At 49.4% G+C, this 16,908-nt stretch overlaps 1 protein-coding gene across 4 annotated transcripts; it reads right to left on the reverse strand.

The window, feature by feature from the left end:
* Positions 1-2,018: 2,018 nt before the first annotated feature.
* Positions 2,019-5,546, reverse strand: LOC129399697 (small integral membrane protein 10-like protein 2A). 4 transcript variants are annotated; one of them, XR_008627276.1, is made up of 3 exons: positions 5,151-5,545; positions 3,776-3,912; positions 3,096-3,233 (listed from the first exon to the last, which is right to left on the reverse strand). XR_008627276.1 is itself a non-coding variant. In XM_055120812.1 (2 exons), the coding sequence occupies exons 1-2, from the start codon at positions 5,381-5,383 to the stop codon at positions 2,526-2,528; spliced, it is 930 nt and encodes a 309-aa protein (XP_054976787.1). In that variant the 5' UTR covers positions 5,384-5,546; the 3' UTR covers positions 2,019-2,525. The 4 variants fall into 4 exon arrangements, 2 of the variants coding, with proteins under 2 accessions (XP_054976787.1, XP_054976788.1); XM_055120812.1 differs by lacking the exon at positions 3,776-3,912 and having other exon boundaries at positions 2,019-3,233; positions 5,162-5,546; XM_055120813.1 differs by lacking the exon at positions 3,776-3,912 and having other exon boundaries at positions 3,029-3,233; positions 5,151-5,544.
* Between the last annotated feature and the right edge of the window lie 11,362 nt (positions 5,547-16,908).

Here is a 16,908-nt window from a genome sequence, read left to right on the forward strand (position 1 = left end):
GTCGAGGTACATCCACCGAAGCTCTATGCCAACATATATCTGGTATGGCCTTAAATGGGTGAGAGTTAGGGATGAGGTAGATATCTCTGACATACACAGGCAGGGGGAAGGTTGAGAGACAGGGCCCAGGATTAAATGGGTCCCCAACCCCTAAACGGATAGACTTACAAGCTGGGTGACACTACTCACAAGATGAAGCAATGAAATAGCAAGATGAGGGCCTCGGGAAAGTGAGCTGATCTTCTATCCGGGAATTCAGCATCACAAGATGGAAGGGGTCTGAGTTTGCCATGTGTAAAGAGCACACCTCTGACCCGAATGGGTGCATATTAAAGAACCGCATGGAGATGGTGAACTCGATCATAAAGTCTACTTCTGCATAGACATGGAGGGCTTGGAGAGCTCAGGAGAATCTGTGGCCCCAAGGAAAAGGGAAAGCTGGTCTACATACGCAGAGGGCTTTACAGATTAGCTCACACAGAACAAAGAGTGTTCAAGACATCCTCAAATGAAACTCAGTGTCTCCTAGCAGGGCTGCTTCTCCATAGCTGGCAGAAATCCTGCTAAGGCTATAAAATCATTTGAATGACTGACGGCTGCGTTATCCAGAAAGGAAGAGTCGCTGGACACGCTGTGGGAATCGAGCTCATGAAGCGTCTGTCTAGGACGTTAACCTTGACTCCAGCCTGGAGAGTCCTTACCTGTCCAGGTAAGAGGGCTACTTTTCCTTAGCTCACTTCCTGCCTTCATCGTGGGCCTCAGACCCAGCCTATGGCCAGATCTTTCCCATCTCAGCCAACAGGGCTCCATGATCCTTGGACTGAGTGTGGGACCCTCAGGGGCTCAGCCAGCCCATCCCAACAGAGAGGGGGAAGCTCGGGGTTCTGGCAGGTCCCGGGCTCCAGCCACTTCAGCAGACACTGAGGAGCACCTCCTAGCCAGGGGATCTGAGCCTTGGGAGAGCTTGGCGACAGGTGAGACCAGACTTTTAGTCGGGCTGGCTCCTCATGGTGACCACACGCTGCATCCTCACACAGGCTTCCCTGGGGCCTCCTCCATGGAGCCCACCGTGCCGTCCCGTGCCTCGCTCAGCCAGCCTTCATCACAGCCAGCACCCCCTCCTCCTGGGATCCTGGGAGCCCCTGGTTTGGCCCGTTGAGAAAGCCCCTGGGATTGTGATTGGGACAATTTGCGCCTACCATGAGGTAAGGCTCTTGGGTCCCGTACTGCACCCTCATGGCAGGCAGCAGGAACGGGGCATGAGGCCACCTGCTGCCAGTCACAGAGAGGTCTCCTGGTGACAAAGTGGCCTGCAGGGCTGCAGCAATAGTACAGCGAGGAGGGTGTTTGCATGAAGTCAACCTGTTTCCGATTCCCGGCATCAACTTATGGTCCACTGAGCCTTGCCAGGAGTGATCACTGAGTGCTGAGTCAGGAGTAAGCCCTAAGCACTGCCAGGTGTGCCCCCGAAGCCAAAAAGAAATAGGTAAATACTCTGGAGCTCGAGTGATAGTACAGCAGGGAGGGCACTTGCCTTGTCTGCAGCCCACTGGGTTGGATCCCAGCATTCCATTAGGTCCCCTGAACACCATCAAGGAGTAATTCTTGATTGTAGAACCCAGAGTAACCCTTGAGGAATGTGGGTGTGAACCATCCCCCAAAACAAACCAGCCCCCAACAACAAAAAGCAAAGTGTCCTGCAGGCTGATTCCCCTCCTCCCCTCTTCCACCCCCTGGGACTTCGCTTCCTAACACTGGGCTCTGCCAGGAAGCAAGCACTGAGGTATCAGGCTACTCCAACGCTGGCCCTGGTGGGGACACGCTGCTGGCCCCTGGGCAGCCCATGCGCTGCTTCTCCCGGAGGCCTGTGGGCCAAGTCTGCTCTCAGCATCTCCTCAATGGGCGCGGCCCAGCCCGGCCTCCTGCCTTCAGAGCAAGGACCTCAGCATGGGGCCCTTCCCGCATCCAAGGCTGTGCCCCTCCCCTCATCCCTGCCCCCGCCAGAAACGGGAGGCCTCCAGGACTCACTTGACTTTATTGAATTCAAGACATTCTTTAAGTTACACAGACAACCAGATCTGACGACAGAAACAAGAACATTGGTCTGACCAGGTGTGCTGACCAGTGCAGGGGGGACCACAGCGACTTTTCACATCCATCTACTGGGGGTCAGGGGCTGATTGTGTAGCCGCTCTGCTGCCTGGGAAACAGACTGCGAATAAATAAAGTGCGGGAGAGCCCACAAAGCAGGCAGGGCCCCGTGGGGAGGGGCGGGGAGGGCGCGGGAAGCAAAGCAAGCAGTGGCGCAGGGCCAAGGGGGCGGGGCAGCAGCAGCGGCCACAGCAGCTGTGGGGTCAGGGCCCCGGCCCCCGCGCTTCCAGGCCAGGTGGCCAGAGACACGCCAGGGCCACGGGCGCAGGCCGTGCTGGCCCTCAGCGTGGGGAGGGGCTTCTCTGGGGGAGCGGGTGTGGGGCGCCAGACTCCCGAGCTTCTGGCACCCATGTCTCCCCGTGGGGGGCTGCCTCCTAGACCCCGGTGGGCGACTCCAGCTGAGCCCTTGCCCAGGCAGGGTGGGGACCCAGCGCCGTGCGCTCTGTCACCGGCACCCCCAGACAGACGCAGAGGCTGGAGCTGGGGAATGAGTCGCCCAGAGGGTGCAGCCAGGACTTGAACGGGGCCCGTCCGCGGAGCAGCCCCCAGGAGGCCTCTCCCCACAGCCCGCTGTGGCTCTTGTCGGACACGCCCCAGAGGTCTGCGGGGGTCAGCAGGCTGACAGGCTCCCAGAGTGGGCGTGGAGGGACAGGACTAGCTGCGCCCGGGCCCCCCTGCAGACTCTGCAGGAGCACGGAAGCCATGAGGCCCGCGGGGGCACCGGCGGGGGCACATGCAGCCCGCTCGAGGCTCTGTTCCTGGGCCGAGGCGAGCAAGACGCTCACCCAGGAGCCGGGCTGCGGCCGGGCGGCTGACGGCGCCAGGGGCCACCGGGCGTCTCCGCGCCTGGGGCTCCCCGGACGAGGGTGGTTCTCGGGCCCGAGAAGTCTGAGTCCTCGGTCCGTGGGCCCAGAGGCAGCGGCACCGGAGGAGGCGTGGGGCGCGGTGGCTGGCGGAGGCCGCTCGGGGTCTGTCCCGCTGGGTCTCTGCTCCGCGTCCGACAGCTGGAGCGAGCTGCTCAGCAGCAAACTTGCCACCTCCAGGACCAAGCCAAAGCCATCTCGAGATTCTCCCGGGTGATCCTGGGGAGAAAGAACGCACCGTGCTGCGGGTTCCAGCCCCACCCGACCCACTTCACCTCGGGCCAGGTCCCCACCTCACCAGCCACCCTGATGCTTAGGCCCCAGGGAGGGGACCCAGGCTCTGGGCTGAAGTCCTCGGCTCCCAGGGCTCCGAGTCGCAGATTTCTGAGCTCAGACCGTCCCCTCCCTCTGTCACCCCCCCACACACCCCACGGAAAGGTCACTTTCCAGAACCCACCAGGCCCCTCTCTCCCTTGGGAGCCGCGTGTCCCTCCCACCCCCCTGTGCCGGATATTGCAGAAGCCTGGGGGGGGTGGGGGGCGCAGCCACGGGACAGATCCAGCTCCACTAATCTGTGTGACAAGGACAAACGTCTTCCCTCCCTTCTCTCTGCGTGAGAGGGCCAGTCTCTTCCCGCCCGGTGCCCCCCTTTCCTGGTGGTTGGGCACAGAGAACAGAGCTCGCTCCGGGCTTCCAGGAGATCTCGTCGCCTGGGTGACAGGGTCCTGTCCCTCTCGTGCCAGAATGGGAGCCTGGGCTACCCCACTCCTGGAGGCCCTTCCACTCCTCCTGTGCCACGCTCTTCACTCAGCTGCTCCCTGGCAGCTCCAGGGCTAGGGGCACCCCCTGGGGTCTGGCTCTTGACAAGGCCAGGGTGACCACCTACAAACACACGTTCCTGCAAGAGAAAGAGAGAGAAGGCGCCTGAAAAGCCGCCCTGCCACCCAGCCCTGCCCGTTTCCGCCTCTGCAGGGCCCTGCCTCCCGGGTCGCTCCCCACCCCCCTGCTCCGTCATTGGCTCAGGAGACCCTCCCCCCACACACACTGGTCCTGGGGGGCCAGGGGCTGCTGCAGCTCCCAGGGCTGCAGCAGGACGTTGTGTGGCACAGGGAGGGCACAAAGGGGGCCGCAGGGACTAGGCCAAGGGGGCAGAAGAGCCAGGCTGGGGGCAGCAGAGGGGGCAGGGCTCTGCAGAGCCCTGGGAGGGGCGGGAGGGGGGAGGCAGTGCTCTGGAGGTGCTCTCAGGGAGGGGGAGCAGAGGGGAGCTAAAGGGACAGTGGAGCACAAGAGCAGTCCTGGCGCCCCCACCCGGGTCCCATGAGGCAGTTTTGCCAGAGGTTCTGCAGGGCCCGGGTGGGCTGCAGGGGCCTGAGCCCAAGGAGACCCCAGCCCTTCTGGCCGCCTGCCCCAGCTGGGGCGCAGGGGGCGGCGGGGGCGTCTTTGCCTCTCCAGGGATCTCCCCAGCCCACCCTCCCATCCCCCGGGGCTGCTGGTCCGAGGGGGCGGAGACAGCGACAGCGATGGGCAGAGGGGCGGGTCCAGGCAGGTGATGGACGGACCCTTCCCCCGCCGACCATCTTTACCAAGGAAAGGGGAGGCCTGCGTCTGCCCTGCCTCCCCGCGGGGCTGGCTCCCTGGGCTCCCGCCACATCCCCACCCCCTTCCCCGCCACCCAAGGGCCCCGACGTCTACATGTCTAGGCCAACGCCTCCCGCAGGCCCCCGAGTCCGAGCCCTGGCCGCCTACCTCCTCAGTCAGGGTCAATCCAAACCGATTCCTGCTGCGGATTCTTCGTGCGGGCCCCCCTCCCCCTTCGGTCTATTGAGGCAACAGGTCGGCCGCTCTGTTGCTACTCAGATTTCTGGAGCCCAACGCCAAGGGCCGATTGTGAGTTTCTGTGCAATCAGTCACTGGCCACTACGGCTGTGGGCGGGTCACCGCTGGGCTCGGTGGCTGCTCCCGGGCTCGGCATCGTCCACCCGACACAGCACTGGGGCGCGGGGGCCCGGCCGCCCCGCCTCCTCCCCCCGCACCGTCCCGGGCCGACCCGCCGTCCTTCCTGCCGTCATGCAGGCGGGCAGGCGGGCGGGTGGGCGCGGGACCCTCGGGACGGCCGCGCTGGCCGCGGACACTCACTCGATCCGCACCTGCAGGCGGACGTTGAGCATCACCGAGGCCACGACGTAGAAGTAGGGGAAGTTCATGCGCAGCCGCCAGGCCAGGTCGAAGAAGGTGAGCAGCGTGCGGGTGAGCCCCTTGCAGAAGGCGCTGTAGGAGCCGCGGGCCGCGGCCGAGCGCGACAGCCGCACCGCCAGGCCCGACAGGGCCGCCGCCGCCGCCGCCGCAGACAGAGCCGCCGACGCCGCCATGAGCCCGCGCCCGCGATCGCCCCGCCGACCGCCCGGGAGAGGAGCCGCCAGGCAGGTGGACGCGAGGCCTGCAGCGACCCGCGCGGCCCCGCCCTCGCCCCCTCCCGAGCCCGCTCCTGCGGCAGCGCCGCCGGCCTCGGCTCCTCCCGGGCTCCGCGCTAGCCCCGCCTCTTCCCGCACCCGCAGCCACTGGCCGCGCGGCCCCGCCCCCTGACAGCCACGCCCCCTTCCCACTCGGGGGCTCGCTGCCTCCACGGCCCCGCCCACCGGACACGCCCCTACGCCAAGACCCGCCCAGTGCATGCGGCATGGTACCAAAGGCCGGAGACAAGAAAGCGGAGGGCCAGAGCTGATTGGTAGATGATGCTGTCCAGGGATCTTTTTGCTGAAAACCCTCGCGTGAAGGGCAAGGCGGAAGGATTTGGTCTTCTGTGCTCTCATTCTGTAACTGAAGCCCCTCTCCAAGATTCCACCCACTGCGGAAAGCCAGACCAGCCAACCCATTGCATTTATTTTACATTTCTCTGGCAATTCTTCTCTATGGGATATTACTAAGCTTGCTTTGCCCTGTTTACTTCCTTTCTTGTATAGGTGCTGGCCATGCATATTTCTTTTCTTTTTCTTTGGGAGGGAGGATATTTGAGCCACACCCTGAGATACTGAGGCCTTGCCACTGACAAAGCACTTAGTGCTCAGGTGACTTTATGTGGTGCCTGGAAAAGAACCCGGGTCCACTGAGTGCAAAGCAAGTCCAGCATTCATTATACAATTGCTTAGGGACCCCATGCATCTTTATTTGTTAATTGCCCTGTTGTCTTTGTATTTTACTTGTACATAAGACTGACTTCCTTACCCTTCTTGCTTGATTACATCTGAATACAATGCCTAAATCTATGAAATAAATCGATAAAATGCAGAGTAACATGACAATAAGTATAGAAATCTATCCGGAGCAGAAGAGACATTACAGTGGATAGGGCTCTTTATTTCTTTTTTCTCTGTTTTATAGGACTCTTTCCTTGAGTACGATGTATCTGGGTTTGATCATATATTGTCCTGAGCCCTGCCAGGAGTCATCTCTGAGCACTGCTGTTTGTGCTCCCCAAACCACAATTTAAAAAATATATATGTATATATATATATACATATATATAAATGTTTAATATTACTCAAGTGAGGAGGCATAGGAGTGGAAGTGAACAGTCCAAATTGGTGAAATTTGGGATCTTTATAGAGGAAGGGATGGGCTGTGGAGATTGGCCAGAAGGATGTTGCTTGGATTCTGGAGGCCTTGGTTTCTCCCTATGTTCCACGTGCTCAAAGTACTGCTGGAGTACCTCTGAGCACCGAAGGGTGTGTCCCACTCTTCCAAAAAGTAGAGGGAGAGATGAAGATATACTCCATTTAGGAGAGTAAATGCTTTTTTAAAATTTTTTTTCTTGGACCCTCTGCGCCTAAAGACTTTGATTCCAGAGATGTAACACATTCGGGCATCCAGCGCAGCATCCGATAGCGATGCACTGGGACTGCGAACTGGGCTACAACTCTGTGCTGCTGGGGGTGGATTTTTTTCCTCCCCACCCTGTCTTCCTGCACGGAAAGCGGCGGCCTGGAGGCACCCACGTGGCAGGCGCCATCTTCTGTGACTCCAAACCCACAGGTATTCGGTTTTTACTTTTGGGGCTCCCAGGAACTCATGGGAAGGGGGCGTAATCGGCACGCCCTTGGCCCAGATAAATCCAGAGCCGCTGAGCGCTAATTGGACACTCTGAGCCTAAAGCCTTTGAATTCAGAGACTTCTTACAGCAATGCACTGGGACTATGAGCTGGGCTATGTAATTTCTGGCAGAATTTTCCCTGGACTTTATACAGAAATCCAAAACCAAATTATAGACTTAACATTTATAATTGTCAGCAATGTGAAATGGTTCCTTTTGAACAGGTCTGACTTGGGGGGGAAACTCCAAATAATAACAGTAAGTTTTTGTTGAAATATTGAAGGTTTTTAATGTAGCAGCCACCTCTCTGGACTGTGAACTAAGCAAAAGCCCCACGCTGGCCGACACGGCGTGGCGTACACCATACTATGAGGCGCAGGAAGGGGGATGAGGGGGAAAAAGAAAAAAAAAAGGGAAAAGGAAAAAGGAAAAAAAGGAGAGAGAGAGAGAGAGTTATGTATTTGTAGCAGTGGGGCTACATATCTCTTCATTTCCAGCAATGAAAAACTAATTATCAAATGTAGTAGGTCTGTCTCTCTTGGTTGGAAACTCCAACAACTATAGTGAGTTTTGTGTTGAATTATGGAATGTAATCAAGGTAAAAAAAAATGAAGTGAAATTCATTAGTTATACAGTAGGTGTTAGGGGGTGGGGGCGGGGGGTATACTGGGGTTTCTGGTGGTGGAATATGGGCACTGGTGAAGGGATGGGTGTTTGAATATTGTATAACTGACATATAAACCTGAGAACTTTGTAACTTTCCACATGGTGATTTAATAAAAAGTTTAAAAAAACAATTTTCTTGAATCAGCATGTGGAAAGTTATAAAGCTTTCAGGCTTAAGTCTCAGTTATACAATGCTCAAACACCCATCCCTTCACATATTCCACCACCAAGAGTCACAGTATACGTCCCCCCCACCCCCACCCCAGCCTGTGTAGCTGATAAATTTCACTTTACTTTCTCTTTACTTTGGTTACATTAAATATTTCAACCAAAAACTCACTATTATTGTTTGGAGTTCCCCCTCCCCCCCAAAGTCAGACCTGCTGAAAAGGAAGCTTTTGATAATTTGTTTTCCATTGCTGAGAATGAAGAGACATGAAGTCACACGGACACAATAGCGGAACACCAGAGAAAACATTAGAGTGGGTACAGGAATAAATGATTTTTAGGAAAGATGAATGAATGCTTAGAAAAAGAGATTGGGCTGCCGCCGAGATGTGATCCCAGGGGCTGCATGTGTGTGTGGCCTCTCCGCAGCTGCACGAGCATGAATCCAGACCCAGCTAAACTACTTTCGGCATGGGCAGCTCCTCGCAGAATGTCTACAGCCTGAGAACTAAGCTGCGCCCCCATGCCCTCCCAAGAGGGGAAATGTATTTCTCTCTCTCACCTCTTCCTTCCCGGGGATGAAGTGTGTGGTGACCGCCCTATTATGACGACCACAGATGGGCTTTACAAGCTTGCAATGATCCAATATCTGGAAGAAATCTCCCTGGACTTAGTTGTTAAAGTACAGAAATCCAAAACAGGCTGTGCGACCTCATTTCTCTTCACAACAGGTCTGACTCTAGTGGGGTACTCCTAACAATAATAGTGAGGTTTGTGTTGAAATATTGAATAACCAAAGTAAACAGAAAGTAAAGTGAAACTTATCAGTTACAATGCAGGGGGGGTGCGGGGGGGGGGCGTGGGATGGGAGGTGTACTGTGTGGGGTGTTTCTTTTTTTGGTGGTGGGATATGGGCACTGGTGAAGGGATGGTTTCAGCATTGTATAACTGAGTTTCAGCATTGTATAACTGAGACTTAAGCCTGAAAGCATTGTGATTTTCCACACGGTGATTCAATAAAATAAAATTCTTATAAAAAAAGAAAAAGAGATTGGATCAAAGCTTCTCTGGGTGTGCTGTTGACTTCTAGATTCCTCTATTTTGTAAGAGTACTAGTATATTGGGGCTGGAGTGATAGCACAGCGGGTAGGGCATTTGCTTTGCACTCGGCTGACCCTAGTTCGATTCCCAGCATCCCATATGGTTCCCTGAGCACTGCCAGGAGTAATTCCTGAGTGCAGAGCCAGGAGTAACCCCTAAGCATTGCCCAGTGTGACCCAAAAAGCAAACTAAAAAAGGATACTAACATATTTAACTTCTAGGAGGGTATGTCATTTGAGTTCCTTTTGCAATACTTGTATTTTTATGTATATATGTTGATTTCAGAGACTGCAGGTCCCTGCATTTGTTGTTTTCCAAGTACCTTCAGCTCAAAATAATTTTGGGGAAAGTATGCATTCCAGATCATTTTTATCCTATTGTAAGTTAATTTTAGACAGTGTTATTTGCAATACTATTAGTAATAACATTTTATGAATGCATTATCCTAACATCACACCCTCCACCAGTCCCTCTCAACTTCTACCATAGCTCCCCACCCCTGAATCCCTGTCATCATAAACTCAGCTCTATAGATCTGTTGTCAAGTTCTGCTGCCATTGGCCATTTGTCGCTCCCTCACTCATTTTTAAAAGATACCTGTCATTTTTAAGAGAGTCTTTTAATCCATTCCTTGTTCTAGATACTGCACAGGATTAAGTTTTCAGTTTGCTTTTGTTCATGGCACTTTTTGTTGGTGGACTTAAAAATACTTTTGCAACACTCTCCCAACGGCTCCGGGCAATGGGGGCTCCCCTGGAACCCCCCAACCCCATGTGCCGCATGGACATGCCTCTCCGCTCCTCTTTACCACCTGAACTGTCCATCAGGTACTCTCAGAAGATCATGACCCCGCCCACCCCATCTATCCTGCCCTATTCCTCATGAAATTACTGGAGGTGGGGCCTGTATGTCAGGGGGCGTGGCCTCAAAAGGGGCGTGGCCAGTTGCCGGAGCAGTGGCCGCTTATCCGCAGTTGTAATTTTCCTTACATTATACTCTCTATCACCTATTTCTTCAAAAATCACCCTGGGCATCTCAATTATTCTTTGCCAAATAGTCCTTTAGCTGACTTGAAGTTCACAAAAGCTGTCAGTGAACAATAGAATCTGCACAAACTCCTCGTACAAACAGCATAGCCTTAAATCATCACTACAGGCCCCACACAAACCAAGACGAGCGCCTGAGAGTAAGGAAGTATTCTAGAATGGGAACAACGCTACCATCATCAACTTAGCACAAACAGAATCCGCCGTGCAGAAAAAGGGAACAGGGATAGACAACTAGAAGGTTCCAACTCTAGACTTCCATATCAATATGAAGAAACAGAGAAAATCCCCTCCACGAAGAGAAGATGAAGAAAAGATTTCAGAAATATCCACAGGGTCTACCCACATACAGGACCTCTCAGAAAAAGAATTCAGAGAGGAAATCTTGAAGAGGGTCGATGTACTCAAAGCAACCATGGAACAGACATCCAATAAATTAAGGGTGGAGATGAATGATGCTTTGGAATGGTCAACCAAGAAAATTCAGGAAGAAATGAGATCAGAAATTTCAAAGCTACGAACAGATGTCACAAAGCTACGAACAGAAGTCACACAAATAGAGGATTCGGTAGATGAATTAAAAATCTCAGTAGGTGCCCTCAACAGTAGAATGACTACAGCAGAAGACAGAATCAGTGAGCTTGAAGATGAGCTGCAGAAAGCTTACAGACAACAACAAATAATGGCAAAAGACCTCAAAATGGCTATAGAGCAAATCAGAGTCCTTAGGGATGACTTCAAGAGAACCAACATAAGAATTATTGGAATACCAGAAGCACAGGAATATAACCCCAATGAAAAAAACACAGTCAAATACTTCATTGCTAAGAAATTCCCAGAGCTGGAGAAGGCAGGCAGCCAGATCCAAGGAGTCCGAAGAGTACCAGCAAAAAGAGACCCGAATAAAAAGAATCCAAGGCATAACATAGTCAGAATGATGGAGGCTGTGGATAGAGACACAATTATGCAAGCAGCAAGATCAAAGAAGGAGATCACATAAAAAGGAGCACCTCTCAGATTTACAGCAGACCTATCAGAGGAAACCCTCCGAGCCTGAAGACAATGGTGGGACATAGTGAAAAAACTCAAGGAAATGCATGCCTCACCAAGAATACTTTATCCGGCTAAACTCTCACTCAAACGTGAAAGAACCGTACACTATTTCTCGGATAAACAATAGCTCAGGAAATTCATAGACTCAAAACAAAACTTAAAAGAAGGACTAAAGGGGCTATTGTAAGTCAAGGAAGAACCCCACAAGAACAACCAACCCCACATAAAGGTGACACAAAACCCCATGACAATAATCTCTCTCAATGTCAATGGCCTAAATGCACCAATTAAGAGACACAGAGTGGCAAAATGGATTTGGAAACTAAACCCAACATTCGCTGCCTGCAAGAAACACACCTGAACAGTCAGAGCAAACACAGACTCAAAGTCAAAGGGTGGAAAACAATCCTGCAAGCAAACAATTCCCTCAAAAAGCTGGGGTGGCCATACTAGTATCCGACAACATAGATTTCAGGTTAAAAAGATTAGAAGGGACAACGAAGGTCACTTCCTATTTATCAAGGGATATGTGAAACAGGAAGAAATCCCACTCTTAAACGTATATGCACCTAATGAGAGACTGGCTAAATACATAAAACAACTCCTAACAGAATTTAAGGAGGACATCACTAACAGCACAATAGTAGTCAGAGACTTCAACACTGCTTTATCACCTCTGGATAGATCGACAAGAACAAAACTCAGCAAGGAAACACGGACTCTGAAGGAAGAAATAGAAGAGAGAGGCCTAATAGACCTATACAGGGATTTACACCCCAAAAAGAAAGAATACACATTATTTTCCAGTGCACAAGAACATTTTCCAAAATAGACCCTGTACTGGGCTGCAAAACATACCTCAATAAAATCAGAAAAATAGAAATTGTATCAACTATCTTCTCAGACCACGATGCGCTGAAGATAGAAGCTAATCACACCCAGACGCAAAGAATCAAAACTAACTCCTGGAAATTAAACAGCTCGGTGTTGAACAATGAGTGGGTCAGGAAGGAAATCAAGGAAGAAATCAAGAGATACCTCAAAAAAAAAAAACGAGAATAAAGACATGAGCTACCAAAACCTATGGGACTCAGCTAAAGCTCTGTTAAGGGGAAAATTTAGAGCTCTGCAAGCATTCCTTAGGAAGGAAGAAAGGGCCTACATAGATAGCTTGACTTCACAGCTCAAGATCTTTTTTTTTTAATTTATTTATTTTTAATTAGTGAATTACTGTGGGGGTACAGTTACATTTATACACTTCTGTGCTCATGTTTCCCTCATACAAAGTTCGGGAACACATCCCTTCACCAGTGCCCATTCTCCACCACCAGTAAACCCAGCATCCCTCCCACCCCCCCAATCCCATCTCCCCCCACCCCACCCTGCCACTGTGGCAGGGCATTCCCTTCTGTTCTCTCTATCTCTAGTTAGATGTTGTGGTTTGCAATAAAGGTGTTGAGTGGCCACTGAGCTCCGTCTCTAGCCCACATTCAGCCCACAACACACTTCCCCCGCATGGCCTTCGACCACATTATAGTTGGTGATCCCTTCTCTGAGTTGCCCTTTCCCCAGAGTGTGAGGCCAGCCTCCAAACCATGGAGTCAACCTCTTGGTACTTATTTCTACAATTCTTGGGTGTTAGTCTCCCACTCTGTTATTCTATATACCATAGATGTGTGCAATTTTTCTATGTCTGTCTCTCTCTTTCTGACTCATTTCATTCAGCATGAAACTTTCCATGCCGATCCACTTATATGCAAAATTCATGATCTCCTTTTTTCTAACAGCTGCATAGTATTCCATTGTATAGATGTACCAAAGTTTCTTCAGCCAGTCATCCGTTCTAGGGCACTCGGGTTTTTTTCCAGATTCTGGCTATTGTAAACAGTGCTTCGATAAACATATAAGTGCAGATGTCGTTTCAACTATACTTTTTTGCCTCTCTGGGATATATTCCCAGCAGTGGTATTGCTGGGTCAAATGGGAGCTCAATATCTAATTTTTTGAGAATCGTCCATATTGTTTTCCAAAAGGGCTGAACCAGTCGGCATTCCCACTAGCAGTGTAGAAGGGTCCCTTTCTCCCCACATCCTCTCCAACAGCGGTTGCTTTTGTTCTTTTGGATGTGTGCTAGTCTCTGTGGTGTGAGGTGGTATCTCATGGTTGTTTTGATCTGCATCTCCCTGATGATTAGTGATGTAGAGCACTTTTTCATGTGCCTTTTGGCCATTCGTATCTCTTCCTTGGGAAAGTTTCTGTTCATTTCTTCGCCCCATTTTCTGATGGGGTTGGATGTTTTCTTCTTGTAGAGTTCAACCAGTGCTCTTTGTATTCTGGTCACTGTATCTTTTGCGGTGCAGAAGCTTTTTAGTTTAATGTATAAGTGGATCAACATGGAAAGTATCATGCTAAGTGAAATGAGTCAGAAAGAAGAGACAGACATAGAAAGATTGCACTCATCTGTGGAATATAAAATAACAGAGTAGGAGACTAACATCCAAGAATAGTAGAAATAAGTACCAGACGGTTGACTCCATGGCTTGGAAGCTGGCCTCACATTCTGGGGAAAAGGCAGCTCAGATAGAGGAGGGAACACCAAGTAAAATGTGGTTGGAGGCCATGCGGGGGAAGGGTGATGCGTGCTGAAAGTAGACTAGAGACTTAACATGATGGCCACTCAACACCCCTATTGCAAACCACAACACCCAATTGGAGAGAGAGAACAAAAGGGAATACCCTGCCACAGAGGCAGTGTGGGGTGGGAGGGGGGATGGGATTAGGGGGTATGAGGGATGCTGGGTTTATTGGTGGTGGAGAATGGGCACTGGTGAAGGGATGGGTTCTCGAACATTGTATGAGGGAAACACGAGCATGAAAATTTATAAATCTATAACTGTACCCTCACGGTGATTCACTAATTAAAAAATAAATAAATTAAAAAATACTTTTGCCGATTCTTTAAATCTTTATTTAAACCAAATTGAATCAAAAAAAATCCTATCTCTAGTTTTTTCCAATCAGTTTTTATTAAAATATTAGAGTTTACAACACAACTGATACTGTTTTATCTGCTATACTATTGCTCCATCCCCGAAGATCTATACATATATGTTAATCAGAAGTATTGATCTGAGATTTTCTTTTTAAGTAATGTTTCCATTAGATTTTGGTATCAACATACTTTTGGTCTCAAAAACTGTTCTGGATGATTGTCTCTCCCTTTCGAGAATATATTCAAAAGAATTAGTGGTAGATCTTCTTTGAAGTTTTGGAAAAACTTAATTGTGAACCAATTTGCTCCCAGGCTTTTATTCTTGGGAAGATCTTTAATTTCTGCCATGGTTTTCATGATAGTGCTATAATTTGAGATAAGATTTTCAATAAGATTTTCTGCTTCTACCACTGACCAAGCAAGTGTCAGCAAAGATAAATAGATAGTACTATATTAAACTGAGTTTCTGCACCTCAAAGGGAATGGTGATCAAGATAAAAAAAAACACAGCCCATAGAATGGGAAAACGTATTTATCCAGTACCTATTGAATAAAGGGTTTTTCACTGTATCACTGTCATCCCGTTGTTCATCGATTTGCTCAAGCAGGCACCAGTAACGTCTTCATTTGACCCTGTCACATGCTAGTGTAGCCCAATGGCACTGCTTGCTCCAGGAACACAAGGAGCATGTGGTTGTTTCTGTTTTTGGTACATCAAACACGTCTCAGGTAGCTTGCCAGGCTCTGCCATACAGGAAAAAAAATGATAAAAATAAAAAATAATAAAAATAAAAATAAAGAGGTCGTGTAGCCACGAATGTGGCCTCATGCGCCAGGAAAAATTGCATCACTCTCTTCTGGGAGCTTTGTTTTATAGTCTCTAGATCTTGGCAGTTGATGAAATTACATGGTACCATGAGGAGTTTGTGTGTGTGACTGCCAAACTACTGGAAAACTGGGGATCTGGATGGAGGAGGCCCAGTAGAGGAGTTGTTTATATCAAATATATGTATATATTCATATATATATATATATGGTAAAACTTTACCAAAAAATCCAAGCAATCAAAAATGGGGAGAGGAAACAATCAGAAACATCCTCAAAGGAGAAATTCAAAATGGGCAAAAGGCAGTATCAAAACATGAAAACATCAGATTTGGGGCTGGAGTGATAGCACAGCGGGTAGGGCGTTTTTGCCTTGCACACGGCCTACCCGGGTTCAATTCCCAGCATCCCATATGGTCAGTCCCCTGAGCACCGCCAGGAGTAATTCTTGAGTGCAAAGCCAGGAGTAACCCCTGTGCATCGCCAGGTGTGACCCAAAAAGAAAAAAAAAAGAAAACATCGGATTTTTCTCCATTGTTTTTCTATTGTTTAGTTCATTCATTTATTCTTAGTCTTTAAAATATCTTTCATTCTACTTGCCTGAAGTATGGGACACTCTTTTTTTACTTTCTTAAGATGGCAGGTTAAGCTGTTGCTTTGAGATGACTTTTTGGACATTACTTGCAATTTCTGAATTGATTCTCATCCAATGTTCTTTATCTGTTCTTTTAATAAGTCCTAGTGGGCTCTGGGATTTGGTGAACTCATTTGGTCCCTTGATACTGGTTCTACAGTGTGACGAGGCATACTTTAGTTTATCAGTTACACTACATTCTGAATGTCTCTTATAATTGCAATTAACTTTATTTTTCATTTCCCATTATTTGTTGGATGACTCTCTTTCCTCTAGACACTGGGCCTCTTTTCTCCATATTTCTTAGTATAGAGCTTAGAACACTATTGTAAGTCATCAGGACCAGGAAGATAGCACTGCATGTGTGAGGCTCCAGGTTTAATCCTTGGCACCTCATGATACTAAGCCCTACCAGGAATGATATTTGTGTGAACTGTCTAGTTGAGCAATAAACCATTAGGACAGCATAGCAACATAGAGTGGCCTCTGGGCTCCAAAACTGAGCTGAAAGGCTTCCCTAAAGTAATTCTTACTGTAATCTTGCCTGCAAGGGGTTATGGACCTGAGAATGGAACCAAATGCAAATAAACCTGCACAAGTAATTACTTGCTGTTTAGGTAAAGTGTACATGTATATATGTGTAGTATTTCTGCAGGCATGTAACATTTTAGGGATGGTCAATGTCTGTCTTTTACACTCCACTTCTATTTGTGGAGACCAATGTTAATTTCTCATTGAATTCTTTATTAATTACTATTGTATACTTACCTCATTTTACCAGTCAGTTCTCTGCCAATTTTTCTATCTATTCACACATTTAATTTACATTTATTAAATGCTGCCTTTGAGCCAGATATTCTTTTTTTCCTTCCTTTCTCCCTTCCTCCCACCTTTCTTTCTTTCTTTCTTTCTTTCTTTCTTTCTTTCTTTCTTTCTTTCTTTCTTTCTTCCTTCCTTCCTTCCTTCCTTCCTTCCTTCCTTCCTTCCTTCCTTCCTTCTTTCTTTCTTTCTTTCTTTCTTTCTTTCTTTCTTTCTTTCTTTCTTTCTTTCTTTCTTTCTTTCTTTCTTTCTTTCTCTCTTTCTCTCTTTCCCTTTGCTTTTTTGGGTCACCCCTAACAGTGCTCAAGAGTTGTTCCTCACTCTCTGCTCAGGTGGGAGCCTTAACAATGCTTGGGAGACCACATGTGGTCTTGCAGCAGCTCAGCAGGGTGCAAGGTAAACACCTTAACCTCTGTACTGTCCTTCTAGCCCTGAGCCATATAACTTAAAATTCTTGGAATAGATCAGTGAACATAGATACAAACATTCTAGTCCTTGTGGAA

This window comes from Sorex araneus, chromosome X (assembly GCF_027595985.1).
Source record: "Sorex araneus isolate mSorAra2 chromosome X, mSorAra2.pri, whole genome shotgun sequence".
NCBI lineage: Eukaryota > Metazoa > Chordata > Mammalia > Eulipotyphla > Soricidae > Sorex > Sorex araneus.